The sequence below is a fragment of the Perna viridis genome, chromosome 7 (genome assembly GCF_037379345.1).
Source record: "Perna viridis isolate PV_CMFRI_1.1 ecotype Kerala chromosome 7, ASM3737934v1, whole genome shotgun sequence".
NCBI lineage: Eukaryota > Metazoa > Mollusca > Bivalvia > Mytilida > Mytilidae > Perna > Perna viridis.
The window spans coordinates 1549444-1565184 of record NC_142451.1 but is presented as its reverse complement, the minus strand read 5'-3'; the positions used below and the strand labels follow the sequence as shown (position 1 = coordinate 1565184).

Below are 15741 nucleotides of genomic sequence, written 5' to 3'. Positions count from 1 at the left end.
TCAGTGTCGATATATAATTTTGTGAGGCAAATCATGCTCTGCCCTTAAATTTGGCACCAAACTAAAAAACCCACAGGGTTTAATTAGCTGATGAACTCTTTCAGGATTAATTCTTAAGCGGGATCAGTTTGTCACTAGCTTGTCATCCAGCAGTCAATTGACATGCTATGCAGTATTAAGTTTCCTCAGAGATAAAGACACTACACAAAGGATGTTTACAATCCTCTCCGTTGGTGGCCATAACACTGGATTCAATTTAAGATTCTATATTTCCCTGGCTGATCAGAAGGTGAAGAAATTGATCAGAAATTTGTATAAATGTAAATGCCTTTCTTTTTCATCATTTTTATTTTCAATTAAATATTTTACCAGTTTATTTCACCCTGGACATTCTTTATATGGTAACTTTGTGGTGGAATTATAAAAAGGGTTAATTGAGTTCTTGTGTTCGATTAGTCTAAATTCACAGTATTTTTTTTAGGTTCAATTACGGGACAAATCTAAAGTTGTGGGGCGACTTGACACCACCTTTTTTTTTATCTAAATCTGCAGTATTACAGAGGGCGATCTGAGAAAATATGTTATTAAAAGTTTTATATTTGCAATTTGACCATATCAATAAACTTGCTTGTAAAATGGTGGATACAGCCAATATCAACTAGTTTTCCTCTGAATTTCATTTCATGGACTCCCGCCTTTCATTCGTCCCTGTTCCGATTTCGATTTAGTTTTTAATAAATTCTGTACAAACGCTTGATAGACGGATTTTAAGCGTCAAATTAACCATGTAAACAACTAAAACAAAAATTCCTCATCTTGAAAGTTTGTACAAAAATGTCCAGAAATCCAAGTCCAAACCGAGATAAGCGTGTTGTAAACTTAGCATCTGATGTAGCAGAAAGCAGAGACAGACGCATACCACTTTTGCTGCTAAGACTGAAGGGTAAATTTACTTTATTCACAACCTGACAAGATTGATCATGTTTGCACGGTCTGCAATTCTGCTTAAAATAAAGCTTAATTTTAATGAATGGCTTTTTATTGTATCAAGCATCATAATATGGAGTATGCAAAGCCTATAAGCAAGCCAACCACATGATTTTTTTTTAAATATTTTGTTTCACTGTAAATGATCAATACATACATATGTATATTAGTATACAGCAGCAATTTTCCTAGGGCTTGTCATTTTTGTCATTCATGGAAGACTTTTCTGAATGTCAAAAATAATTTAGTCTCATTTTGTCAACTGAAAATATTTGAAAGTACAACAAACATTAAGAGCTGTAAGCTAAACATTGGTACAAGTGGGGAAAGTGACAATTTTAGTATCCCAAGCTAATTACAACACTCAGCAGGTGTCAGAATTTTGTGTAAACATTCACCTGTTTCCCCAATTACACTAATCAGGCATAAGGAATAAATGTCGATCAATTGAACTCTCAAGCATTACTGTAAGGTTTATAAAGGGATTTTTTGCTTAATGCTTTCAAAAGCTTTAATCTTGGTAACTCCTTTTGTAAATGGTTTGAGACTTTTTATCGTAATGCCCATAGCAGTGTTATAAACAATGGATATTTCTAGTTACTTCAAGCTTGAGCAGGGTTTTAGAAAGGGGGATCCATTGTCCCCCTACTTATTTATTGTTGGGGTAGAACTTTTATCCATGAAGATGAAATCTGACCCTAGTATTAAAGGCATTACAGACAATAACAAAGAGTCACTCATACGTCAGTAAGCTGATGATACATTTCTGGTCTTGAATGGGGGGTTCACATTCATTAAAATCTACATTACAATGTTTTGATTCTTTCTATAAAGTCTCAGGGTTGAAAATGAATGCATCCAAGACTAGAGCTGTATGGATAGGTTATAAAAATTATTCCGATCAAATAATATGTCCAGAGTTCAATCTTCAATGGTCATATTCTAACTTTAAACTATTAGGCATAGATTCTTCACTTGATATAAGCAAAATATTAGACACAAATTTTACTAAGAAAATAAAAGAGGTATCATCCATCCTTAAGAGTTGGCACAATAGGAAGCTCAGTATGTTAGGAAAGATTACAGTAATAAAAATGTTTGGCGTTATCAAAACTTATTCATTTATTCACTGCTTTACCAAGTCTATCAGAGTTAAAACTCAACAAGATTAACTCTATATTTTATAATTTCATGTGGGATGGTAAATCTGAGAAAATTAAACGAAATACTTTAATAGGTGAACACTCTCAAGGTGGTTTAAAGATGGTTCACCTCCAGTCATTCATAACTTATCTAAAGATAAATTGGATTAAAAGATTTATGGAAAATCCAAACGGAGACTGGCAAAATATTTTACTGTTCGAACTTAAAACATTGGAGGAGACCGTGTTCTACATCTCCAAAAAGATAAATTAAAAGAAGTTGCATTCTGTGTAAAAAATCCTTTTTGGAGAGATGAACTTGACGGTTTGTCAAAAGTAAAACCATTGGTAAAAGAGATCCCAAAAGATGTACTCTCATTAGACATTCTCTCAATTTTGTTAATATAAATCAGTTCAAACATTTTCTTAACTGGAAGAACTACGGTGTTCAACATACTAAGAATATCTTCAATTTCCAAGATAAGAGTTTTCTTTCATATCCTGAAATCAGGCATTTAACACACACAAACAACTTTTTATATTATTACAGTTTGCTATCCAACATTCCAACATTGATGAAAGGACTGTTGAAAGGATTGACAAGTTTTAATGCTTACACTTTTGAACCATGTGATGTTTTTTTTTTTCGAAAATATCAAGAAACACAAAAAGTTAAAATAATTGTACAGACAATTTGTTCAAAGTATAGTAAACTTGCTCTCACAAATTTTTTTTGAAGTGGGAGCAAACTTTGGGAGTTGAGATCATAGACTGGTCTCAGTATTACAAGGTATTGCATAATCATGTAGATATCCTTATCTGAAAAACTTTCAATTTAAACTTCTTTATAGAGTTGTTGCCACAAACTCATGGTTATGCATAATTAAACTTGGCAATAGTAAGTTTTGCGATTTTTGTAAAACAAATGAAGAAACCATTAAACATTTATTTTTTAATTGTCCTTTTATCCATTCTTATTGGGTATCTTTTGCTCATCATCTTCAATTGTATTATGAAGATTTTACTTTAAAGAAAGAACAAATGATTCTTGGATATACTGAAGATAGATTTTTAAATTTATTGTTCATAATAGCCAAAAACTATATATACAAATGTAAATTTGATTTAAGAATGCCTACTATCAGAGAACTGATAAATAGAATCAAGAAATATCATTCCTTTGAGGAATACATAGCAGAAAAAAAACTCTATACATAAATTCAATGATTTCTGGACCCCGCTACATCATATTTCCCCCACCCACAATAAGATTATATTTAATTTCATGTATTTCTTTATTATGCCTAAGATGAGATCAGGTACCCTAATAGATTTAAAATATATTGTTGATATAAAATGAAAACAGTATATATAGCCAAAATATAAGAAATAGTGTATATAATCTGTTAGGTTTCATAAACTACCTTTATATTATATTTGTAAAATCCTCATACACCTTAGTCAGGTGGTTTTGTAGAGAGTATTTGTAAAATCCTGACTTCTTGAAATCAAATAAAAAATTTTTTAAAAAATGTTTATAAAGTTCAAATGCTGGTAAAAATTTCTGCTCTAAAAATCTTTTTTACTTCTCGTTAACTCTGTATCACAATGACATAAAAAGTTATTATTATATTATTTATTTTTGTATTCCAAACTTGAGCGTTAACCAAATGGGTTTAATTTGGTCACAACTCCGGTGTTACTACATTTTTTAGTTGTTTGTCTGCAATATTTACAATCTTAAAAATATCATTTATGCTACATGTATCAATGAACTCCTCAGGGACCAATAGTAAATAAATAAATAGAATGTTTTATACCCCCACTGTGTTTCCATCCATAGAAATTTTTTCCATCACCCTTTTCTCAGCAACTACTTGTCACAGTGGCTTGAAATTTTAACACATTCCCCATATGGTGGGATCCATTTTCAGGAAAATTTGACAACTTCCAATTTATGGAGGACTTTGTTTATTTTCCTTAGTTTGTGGTTAAAAACAGGGGTATCACTAGTAATCCATCGATTGCAGATTTCTCGTTAACTTTCAAGACATCGTATCAGTTTTTTAGTTCACCTGGATGAAAGGCAATGTGCTCTATTGCCGTCACTATGTGTCTGTCATCATTGTTGTCCATGAACTCTTTCAAACATCTCCTCTTGTAACCAAACATTGCTTGAATGTTCCTTAGGGTATTTTTAACTATCCTTGTGTGGGGATTTTTGATCTGAAAAAAAAAACATGGCTGCCTTTACTAAAAACAGACCATAGGGGTCAAATTGTAGAATTATGCAAATAACTCAAAAATAGTCGGGTGGGGTAGGGGTAAAATTGTTCAGCATGATGGGATGCACCTATGCCAAAATTTTCAGAAAAATTGGATGATAAATGAATGAGTTATGGGTCCTGAAATGGATTTTTACCTGAATTTTACATTTCCAACTTTGAAAATCTTCTCCTCTAAAACTACTGGATGGATTGACACAAAACATTGCATGAATGTCATGTAGAACATGTTTAACAATCTGTGTCTGATCTTGCAAAAAAAAACATGGCCACTGTTTCCAAATTAGACCATAGGGGTCAGGTTGAAGAATTATGTAAGAAACTCAAATACAGTTGGGTTTTGCTCAAATCTGGCAGGAATTGAAATTTTTCAGCATGATGAGATTACCTACATGAACGTGAATGCCAAAATTTTCAGAAAGATCTGTTGACAAATGAATGAGTTATGGGTCTTGAAATTAAAACTGGGTGGGTAACTAAGATACTCTGTATTGATTAAATGTTCTTGTGACAATAGTATGGTCATGTCAAGAGTCTAGCTTTAGAAAGATATAAAGAGTTTTTTGACCAGATGAGCGATTTGAATAGCTCTCTATCTAGACATCTACCCTCCATTATACCAATGTGTCCTTATTTATTACCACATAACACATGTGAACTTTTGGTCTTGTTTCTTTATTCTTTTGAATTAATGTAAACAGGTTAAAGTGTTCTGCAGTTAAGCTTTGACTTTTACAAGAGCTTACATTTGTAGGCTCCATGATTGGTTGAAAAAACATAAATTTGTAACGATGAATAAAATATTTACAGATATTCTGAGTACAGCACCTCCTGACAGCAAAGATGGAATGCGAATCAAAAAAGAAATATATGAATATAATGTGTTACATGCTCTGGTATTAGTACTGAAACAGGACTTCTCTATGTTGGAGGGAGAATGGCAAATTGCAACATCATTAGCAGCTATATTGAGGTTTATAATTTTAAGTAGCTGTCTTTGTAAGAATCATGCAAAATCTGAAAAATGTGATACACACCAAAAAAGGCTAGATATTTTTATTTTTGTAATTATTCATTCCAATCTATCTGCTCTTAGGAGATAATCAATATCGAAAATCCAACAGATTCGATTGTATTTGAGTGTCCTTAACAGAGTTACCTCCCTTAATTTGAAATCTAAAATGCATTCTTTATAATTTTTATCTCCTAAGAACCCAGGTTATATGAAAAACCGATGTTAATTTCTGTTTACTATGGCAATTCAAACAAAATATAAAAAATATAAATATTTAGGCTTTTCAGCCATAAATTACATTTTGCATGATTCTTAGCTGGAGTGTTACTTAGGAACATTTTGGAAAATGTTTATTTATTCTGTACACAGTGAAATTTGCAACATATGTTTTCATATTCTACAAGTATGTAAATATATATTTTGTGCATTTAGAAATACAAGAATTCTTATGTTTTTTGAAAATCATACTCTTTTCATATATGAAATCCTATTGAAAATATACGATTACAATAAGCTATGTATTTACTTGTTTATTATGAATTATTTTGTTTGTCAGAAACATATGTTTTCATAGTGGTCCTAAATATAAACAACATATGTTTTTCAGATGATTTAAAAACCTATGAAAAACATATGTTGCATTTTTTCCTATGTAAGGTTCAACAAATATAAGGAGTAAATTTAATGTGCTATTAAAAGTTCGCTTGAAGGATAACTACTACATGTATTATAAAAGTGAGACTGATGTTCTATTGAGTCAAAATATATTTCAAACCCATGAATTCTATTTTTGTTCTTCTACTGTGTACATACTTATATTCATGGGTACCAAGTTTTGTGGTTTAGGGAAATATAATGCGAATAGGTATGGTGAATACAAATGTATGTGAAAGAGACAACCCTACCGGTTCACATATTCTTGAATTCCTGGATTTGACATCTGTTTCATACAAACGAAAGGGAAATTTGTTTTTTGTTTGGGACCAAATTTTGTGGTTAATGAAAACCATGAAAATTAATACCCCACGAACAATAATACTTTTACAGTATTTGGAAAATAATCAATTATTATGTGATTTTAACTTTTTAGTCAAGTATGCATGGGAATAGTTTCTTGTATCCCAGCTAAAGATGGAAAGGAAGTTGTTGAAAAGGTTCTCCCTGAAGCAGTAGATAACATGTTTTTGGTTGCAAGACGTATTCAAGCTAGATATTCTAAAATTCCTGATCGCGTAAGTAATTTATTTTAAAGAAATGTTTTCTTCAATTACCATAGACTACCAAGATGATCAAGTGGTAGCATTTGGAGACTGTTGCTTTGATCCCAGGCCGAGTCATACCAAGGACTCTAGTCACCGTTTTTCCACCCATCATGCAGCATTTAGATGATAGAGTGATAACTTGTTGACTCAGTGTCAGAATATTGTGTCTGAGTTGGGTGAAGTACAAAGCACTTTGTATTTTCCAGGGACACATGAAAGAGAAGAACAAGTTGTTAACCTGTTACAAAGGTGTGCTACAGTCTATAGTACAGCTAGCATCCAGTAACAGTGTACTGCCAGGGAAAGGTAATTTCAACATGAGGGAACTTACCCATAACAAAATGATATTTGGAATAATAACAATCTGATTTCTGTTCCTTTGATGTTGGTATGTGGTTAACTAGATTTGCAATGTACATTCTGTTTTGTAAAAGTGAAAAAATAAAAAATTATGCAAATTTGCATTGAGGACATGTGTAAACAAACACCAAAGCAACACCAAAAGAGGTGTTGAAATGGTGTGCGAGTAACTTACCTGTCATTTTTACAAATATGTAAGGAGAATCTTATCATAATACTTCTATATTTATAAATTCTACATTGAAATATGATAGTAAGTATGTTAACCATGATTTTATAATCTTGGATTTCAGTACTAGAATGTCCATGGCTGCTTCAGTTATTGATAACAGATGATGCTGATACAGTTGTCAGTATTACTGATTTAATACCAAAAATACTCAGGGTTAACAGGTCAGTGTTAATGATTTAATACCAAAAATACTCAGGGTTAACAGGTCAGTGTTACTGATTTAATACCAAAAATACTCAGGATTAACAGGTCAGTGTTACTGATTTATTACCAAAAATACTCTGGGTTAACAGATCAGTATTACTGATTTAGTACCAAAAATACTCAGAGTTAATAGGTCAGTGTTACTAATTTATTACCAAAAAACTCCAGGTTAACAGATCAGTGTTACTGTTTTAATACCAAAAAGACTCAGAGTTAACAGGTCAATGTTACTGATTTAATACTAAAAATACTCAGAGTTAACAGGTCAGTGTTACTGATTTAATACCAAAAAAACTCAGGGTTAACAGGTCAGTGTTACTGATTTAATACCAAAAATACTCAGAGTTAACAGCTCAGTGTTACTAATTTATTATCAAAAATGCTCAGAGTTGACAGGTCAGTGTTACTAATTTATTATCAAAAATGCTCAGAGTTGACAGGTCAGTGTTACTAATTTATTATCAAAAATGCTCAGAGTTGACAGGTCAGTGTTAGTGTTCTAAAAAAGGTCTTCTATCTTAACTTGCTTTTTGTCCTGTTAATGTTTAGATTTCAGTTGACTTGAGACCAAAGTCAGTTTTTTGGTATGTTGCAGTTGTTGTGGATTTTTAATGAATTTATTTCTTGTGGTAATTCTATAAAATACAGTATAAAAAGTTTTTTATTAAAAGATGTAAAATAAATCAAATTTAAAATGGTTTATTTTAAAACTAATACAGTGATGGATTATTGACTCAATTCCATATAATATTGTTCTGAAATTTTTAAGATATGAGTAAAAAAACATGTAACTCAGCTGTCTTCAAAGTAACATCACCATATTCTGAAATTTTCTGATTTTCTGACATACTGATTTTCATATTCCTATTAGGTTCGTTTATTTTATGATATTCTACTTTAGTGTTATTTCACTTATTTATTCATTGATGTTACTTTTGTTGTTTTTTTTCAGAATTGTTTTGAGAGGCTTGGACAACAAATTAGTCCTCAGTATTCTGGATGAACTCATTTATAAATTATCTGTTAGTGATGAAGTTAATGTTGGAGCGTAAGTTATTATTATGTCAACACCAATCCACTATGGGAATAACAGAGTGTTTTATATATATATCCATAGGTCATTAAATCTATTTGCTGCATTGGGGTGAAGATATTGCATTTGATTTGGATTTAGGTTTAAAACTTTAATAAAGAAAGGATAGTGCAGGGTTATTAATGTTACTTTAGACGGAAGCATGTAAATTAGTAAGTCACTGTAATGTTTTATCATTATAAAAAGTATGACTTCATAGAAATATAAAAAATCCAAATTACAACCACTGAAGTAGTATGTTTCTATTGGCTGCAAACTTCAAAATGTTTTTGTTTTAGTTTTTCCTGACAAAATCACAATATAAAAATGCTCCCATTTATCTTTTAAATTATTCATATCTTTAATTACTTGTACTGGAATATTACAGATCAGCCTGTAAGTGTGTACTGAAGATATGTGAGGCTCACAGACCTCTGGTGGAAACATTATGTACCAGATATAAGTAGGTTAACACACATAACACCTAATGGTTTTGTGTGTGAATAAATGGAGAGAGATAGTATGAAAAATTTATAGATAACAAGTGGAAAGCACACAGAAAATTTAAAGTGAATGAGATAAATAGACTCCATCAAAAATAAAAAGGAACTGGATGCACGGACCAGATGTTCCAGTTGGGTAAAACATTCTCTTCTTCTCCAGGAACAATCACTGCTCATGTCAGTCTTGTTTTCAGTTACAAGTGTCATTACATTAGTTAAAATTAGGTGGCAAAATGTCATTTGGATGGTTAATTGATTTCTACAAAAATGCAATAATTTGTATTCATGTTTTTTTTCTTTTTGTTTTTTTTTTCTTGGAGAATTCTCCACTTTTTTTCATTATTTCATGGCAGTACTCTAGTTTAGGAAATGCTTAATCAAAGACTGAATGGCTGAGATTTGGTGGTTTATATGAATCTTTTTTATAGAAAGTTATGCATGTTTTTTCAGTAGAAAATGATTTAAATAAACAAATGGACTACTTAATGGTTTTCTTTAATACATGTAATTTATAATAACTTTATTTTTTTATTTTTTTAAATTTGCAGAGGTCTGCGTCCTTTGTTATCAAAATGGGAAGGAGCTGGTTTCAGTCGAGACCTTAAAGAACTTCATCTATTACTTCAGGCAGGCAATGCACAAAAGGCTGAAAACGAGGTAATATCAAGATGAAGAGTTATCTTTCATTTGTTTAAATTTTTGTAACTGAGAAGAGCCAAGAAGTGAACTGGTCATAAAGGCACAAATTTAATATCACTAATTGAACATCTTGTTATCATATCTGTGTTATATTTGCCCAAAATTTTAAGGAATTTTATTTTTTAGATAAAAATTATGGATACATATTTTTCAACCCTATTAAAATAGCAAGAACAACATCCACTACATTAAAAATATCCCTTTTTCTGTATTCAGTCAATTTTATCCATTGTAGAGGTATTTCTGTATTCAGTCAATTTTATCCATTCCAGAGGTTTTTCTATATTTAGTCAATTTCATCCATTACAGAGGTTTTTCTGTATTCAGTCAATTTTATCCATTGTAGAGGTTTTTCTGTATTTAGTCAATTTTATCCATTACAGAGGTTTTTCTGTATTCAGTCAATTTTATCCATTACAGAGGTTTTTCTGTATTCAGTCAATTTTATCCATTGTAGAGGTTTTTCTGTATTTATTCAATTTTATCCATTACAAAGGTTTTTCTGTATTTAGTCAATTTTATCCATAACAGAGGTTTTTCTATATTCAGTCAATTTTATCCTTTACAGAGGTTTTTCTGTATTCAGTCAATTTTATCCATTGTAGAGGTTTTTCTGTATTCAGTCAATTTTATCCATTGCAGAGGTTTTTCTGTATTCAGTCAATTTTATCCATTGTAGAGGTTTTTCCGAGCTGCTGTTACAATACAAGCAATATGGAAAGGCTTTGTGACAAGGAAAAAATTACAGAAAGCAAATAAAACATTTTCAAAGTTTCAGAAACAGTATAGGTATGTTGAGTTAATTGACAAGGGATAAGATTGAGTACAAAATGTTTTATTTTCAAATGACTGCTGGTTATGGATGGAGTAATTTAATATTCGAAAGAGCTAAAAATGAAATATGATTTATAGATACAGGATATTACTTCAAGAGTGTGTAAATCTTGTTCCTTGCTTGGTAAAACTACAGGACTTGTAGCCAAAAGTATTCTCTTTTGATATATGAGATTAGTGGAACCATAAGCGACAAATACGCTGCACTATCATAGTATTTTGACTTTGAATGAGAATAGACAAGGTTTGTTAATTGAAAAATGACTGTTATATTTCTCTTTCTCCATGCAGAAAAAACTCAATCATTCAATATAATTCCCTATAATTAAATTTCAGTATCAAAATATGTTGACTAAATCATAAAAAGTTGCTAATATTATTATTGTAGTGTGGTGAAAATAAAGATAATTGTTGTATGCAGGTGGTTGTGTAATGAACATGTAATGTTTTATTATTAACACTAGTTTAATAATTATGTAGGCATTAGTTGTGTAGATTCTCATAATACCTCTCAGTTGGTTTGATACATGACATTACTATAAAAACAGATTGAAAAGGAAAGTTTTAGAAGAAAGGAAAGAGCAGGCAAAAGAAGCATTAGAATTACAGAGACAGCTGAAGTTAAACAGACAAAAGATAATGAGAGAGTTCAAAGAGAAACAGCTTCATACTGTAGAGATATTACCTGCTGGTGAGACAGATTAATATTCAAATATTATTAAATCTCCATTCATTAAAGTTAGGGTATATATTGCAATCAGCTTGTCAGTCTATCCCTCAGTCAGTCAGTCCATGACACTATTCTCTAGCAGATTTCTCAGCTCCTCTTGTAAGGAATGCTTAGATATTCCGATATGGCTTTTGCATGATGACTTCACATTGTATGAAAACTTGTTGTAGGGAATGCTTAGATATTCTGATATTGCTTTTGCATGATGACTTCACGTTGTATGAAAACTTGTAAAGTGTATCCTCTTACCAGGTTCATTGCTTATCTACTTCCTGTTTACCATGTGACTTTGTAATTTTTGCGTACTTATTTGTGGTCATGGTATAAATGCAGTTCATTAATGAAAAACTTGACAGAAATTGTTGAGTGGGTTTATTTTTAGAATGAACTTGATAGTCTTCAGAACCTTAATGGGTTTCGGTTAACTTGTAAAAATAAGTTATTTTGGTTTTAAATACATGAAGTTCATGTGACAGATATTTGGAATGTTTTGAAAGAATTGAAAATGAGATGCATTGTTATAATTCTGCCGACAGACTACATCTTTTGGTTTTATTCATTAATGTTATGTTAGAAGGAACCTCAAGTGAAGTTCATGTTAATTCTGAGAAACCTTAAATTTCATTAAGAGTTAATTTGTATTTCGGTTAATCAGGGTTTGTTATAAAATAATATCATTGCATCATATGGTATAATATGATACAAGTTCTAATTATAAAAGTTTTTGTTACTTGCTTATTTCAAATATCTGAAACAAATGAATAGTAATATTTGTGTTTATTTAGCCATGTTAGAAAGATATTTACAAAGACAGCAAACAGAATCAGCAGTACTTATACAGAAAACATGGCGTGGACATCATGCTCGGAAAGGAATACGATCTAGAGAAATTTTTGTTAAACGCTACAGAGCTGCTGTTATTGTTCAGAGATCAGTAAGTTTTATCATCTATTGAATGATAGGTCAAATTACTTGTTCTGGAGGCTCTTGTGGGAACCATTTACTGGATGATAGGTCAAGTTACTTGTTCTGGAGGCTCTTCTAGGCACTTAATGTAAGAAAAAAATTTTGTCACATTCAATAAAAAAAATAGCAGTTGTAAAAACCACTGCAGTATTTTGATTGGTTATGTTTAAAAATGAATAGATTAGAAAAAAGTTGCTTACCACATTCCTTTAAACTTAATATTCCACTATGTTAAAGTATTAGTACACTTGTACTCATGTTTACTATTCAACTTATAATGAACTAGTTAAAGAATCAATCCAGTATTAAACGTTATGCAATATACATTTCACTTGATTTCATTTTATGGTCTTCGATGAGTTCTTGCATGAGATCTATCAGATGAGATCTATCAGACAAATTTTTTTAAGAAATGCATCTTCTACAGATTAAATCCCCAAGAATTATTGAATATGTACTGTATTATTGTAAAACTAGGAAACCAAGCGGAAATCTACGAAATAATCAGAAACTGATGGGCGTAGAAGCTGCATGTAACATGTATAAAAATGAATAGTTTATTATGCAGGAATATAATTTTGACAATCCAAAAACAATATACAAATTCTGTTACCCAAGTCAAAGAACCTGCGTAATGTCAGTAATTTAGACAAAAGTATAGATATAACACTAAATAATTATCAGTGATAATAATAAAATATCAAATCTAGGCCGGGGTTGGGCTAAACAAAAACAGCACCTTCAAGTGAAAGCGTTACGGAATTCACCATCTAAAAACACTTGAAATACAGGAAGATGTGTATAAAAAGAGCTATAAAGCTTATCTTGAACTGTATAAATATCCGCAAGTCCAAACGTGGCAAATAAACAGGTCAAGGGAACGACACAGCCGATCCCTTGGACAGTCGAATTTCGAACTTACCAAGTTTGTTTTCAGTAGAAACACCAACGTCAGATTGTTGATGACAACGCATGAAATTTCCCGCAATACACTAATTTCGCGGAATAAAAGACGTTCACATCCCTGACGCGACTGACAAATATGCAGAACAAATAAAACATAACTATATCATTGTACAACAATATTCTATAACAAGACTAATTTACTCAAAACACAACTGCAAAAACGTATTTCACAACAGTATACTAGTAATAATCTATCTAGCATCTCTTTCAGGTGAGAAAATGGTTGAAGAAACTTGAAGACAAAAGAAATAAAATAAGGGCATCACTAAAACCTCCAGGTTTAACCGATGAGCGAAGGGTAGAATTACAAAGAATTATTAATCAACATCGAGAACTTAAACCAGTAAGCTTTTGTATCCTTACTATGTTTTAATGATTGTTTTCTTACACTACGTAAATCCAAACTTATTGAAAAGCATGGATAATGAATAATATTGAAAGATAAGGTTCAACAAAGACATTAGTAGCATATGTAGATAAGGTTCAACAAAGACACTAGCAGCATATGTAGATAAGGTTCAACAAAGACACTAGCAGCATATGTAGATAAGGTTCAACAAAGACACTAGTAGCATATGTAGATAAGGTTCAACAAAGACACTAGCAGCATATGTAGATAAGGTTCAACAAAGACACTAGTAGCATATGTAGATAAGGTTCAACAAAGACACTAGTAGCCTATGTAGATAAGGTTCAACAAAGACACTAGAAGCATATGTACTGGATAATACAGTACTGTGAACTTTTAATGGCGCCAATGTTTTAACTAATTTGTTAAGATTTTGTCCAATAGACTTTTTGTCTAAGTTGTACGGTAGATCTGCATTTTGTGATGTAGGGCTTTGGATAGGACAAACAAATTTTCTTTGCAGAGTTATATATTGGGCATGCTCTTAGAGTAAGCAGCTGAAATAATATGGTCTACTGCATAAGTAAATATAATTATTATTTTTGCTGACATACCAAGTGTATCATTTTGTATTTTGGTTGATTAGGTACAAATATAACATATAAAACAGAGATTCACTCCTTTTTTTCTAAAATTAGTAGGGTACTTTATGAAGATATTGGAATGATAGTTAAATCATCATTTTGTTGATAAAATTCCCTTTTAATAATTACTTCCAGTCAGTATATACATCAAGAGAAGAGTTAGAACAGGGCCATAAAAAAGCAGCTGAAATGTTAGCTCGATACTACAAGTCTGCTAGGTCGAACAGAGAGAAACAGCACCATAGAGAGGCTCTTATAGCTCGGCTGAATGTCGACTCAGAACTAGTTCATTGTAAGTAAAGCTAGGCTCTAAAAACTAGACTGAATGATGACTCATAACTAGTACATTGTAAGTAAAGCAATGCTCTAAAAACTAGACTGAATATTGTCTTGGAATTGGTACACTGTAAGTAGAGTCAACTTAATTCAAACATATGCTTTCAGGTATTTTACAAAAGATTTAAAAACATTTGATGTGATTTCTTTTGTGTACTACTGAAACAAATACTGTATATCTATAATCATTTCTACTGTATACTGGTACTGTTTATTGTATGGTATTTTTGCAGTGGCTCCTCCATTAAACAGTGTTACTGATAAAGATGTTGAAATGTACTCTAGTAATTTATTAGCTGTGGCAACCAAAGCCAAAGCAGACCATATTGAACATTTACGGTTACTACGACAACCATGGTGGAAAAAATTAACTGATGAATATCAAGACCAGGAATATGTAGAAGAAGATCACATTATTTTCTAGTGTGTTTTTCTTATATGATAGAACATTCCATTTATAGAATTATCAAATGTCAAATATTAAATTGAGTTGTATAAAGGTTTTATCAGTCTTAAACATCATTTTGTTGACTGTTAAGAATTCCTTTCAGAAGATCTGCCTTTATCAAATAGGTGCTAGTATTAACAAAAAAAATAGTGCAAGTGAAAATTGTAGACAGGTGTTAAGTATAAGTTGTACATTTGAGTGCTAACAGCTTTTACAGTTGGAGAAGTTTCATATTTGTCCTGAATGAAATTCATGTGTCAAAATGACTTGTTTGACATTTATCTTGAGAAAGTTAACATGTGTTCCTATGTTTCTACCATGATGCTTGTTTCATTTTGTTGTACATTTATGTTCTAAATTTAAAGTTGATTTTTATGTGTTAAAGTAAAGCCGGTAATAAGTAAACAACTTTATTTTAAATAACCACTTAATTTTCTTACATTAATGTATTCATCTTATTTGTACCCATTGTGTGGCATGTATGAATTATTGACCTGTCATAAACAAATTGTCATAAATTTTGTTTTAGTAAAGTCTACTTTAGTAGGTTTTTTTAGGAAAATGAGTGTGTTTATAGTACTATTTAACAACCTCCCATTACTATAGACTGTTGCTACTGATACCACACTTTGTTAAAATATTACTGAGAATATATAAACAAATAATTTAAACAAACAATATTTTAATAAAATATATTGTGGCAAGTC

General features: G+C 31.1%; 2 protein-coding genes across 5 annotated transcripts in view; one reads left to right on the top strand and one right to left on the bottom strand.

Annotated features, from left to right (window-relative positions):
- Positions 1–723, bottom strand: part of LOC148610897 (checkpoint protein HUS1-like) — a 12890-nt gene extending 12167 nt beyond the window's left edge. Inside the window, exon 1 of the mRNA XM_088590787.1 lies at positions 629–723. Within this exon, the coding sequence (XP_088446913.1) occupies positions 629–680 (52 nt within the window). The 5' untranslated portion in view covers positions 681–723. The remainder of the gene's footprint in view (positions 1–628) is intronic.
- Positions 1–15741, top strand: part of LOC148610896 (IQ calmodulin-binding motif-containing protein 1-like) — a 23935-nt gene extending 8194 nt beyond the window's left edge. For 3 of the 4 annotated variants that reach the window (XM_088590776.1, XM_088590777.1, XM_088590775.1), the window contains 13 exons: positions 5225–5387; positions 6520–6661; positions 6898–6997; positions 7345–7444; positions 8440–8535; positions 8948–9022; positions 9611–9719; positions 10441–10550; positions 11144–11286; positions 12111–12259; positions 13469–13600; positions 14386–14542; positions 14820–15741. In XM_088590776.1, the coding sequence (XP_088446902.1) occupies positions 5263–5387; positions 6520–6661; positions 6898–6997; positions 7345–7444; positions 8440–8535; positions 8948–9022; positions 9611–9719; positions 10441–10550; positions 11144–11286; positions 12111–12259; positions 13469–13600; positions 14386–14542; positions 14820–15010 (1629 nt within the window). In that variant the 5' untranslated portion in view covers positions 5225–5262 and the 3' untranslated portion in view covers positions 15011–15741. Of the gene's footprint in view, positions 1–756; positions 944–5224; positions 5388–6519; positions 6662–6897; positions 6998–7344; positions 7445–8439; positions 8536–8947; positions 9023–9610; positions 9720–10440; positions 10551–11143; positions 11287–12110; positions 12260–13468; positions 13601–14385; positions 14543–14819 lie in introns of those variants that run through there. The other variant, XM_088590774.1, reaches the window with a different exon arrangement.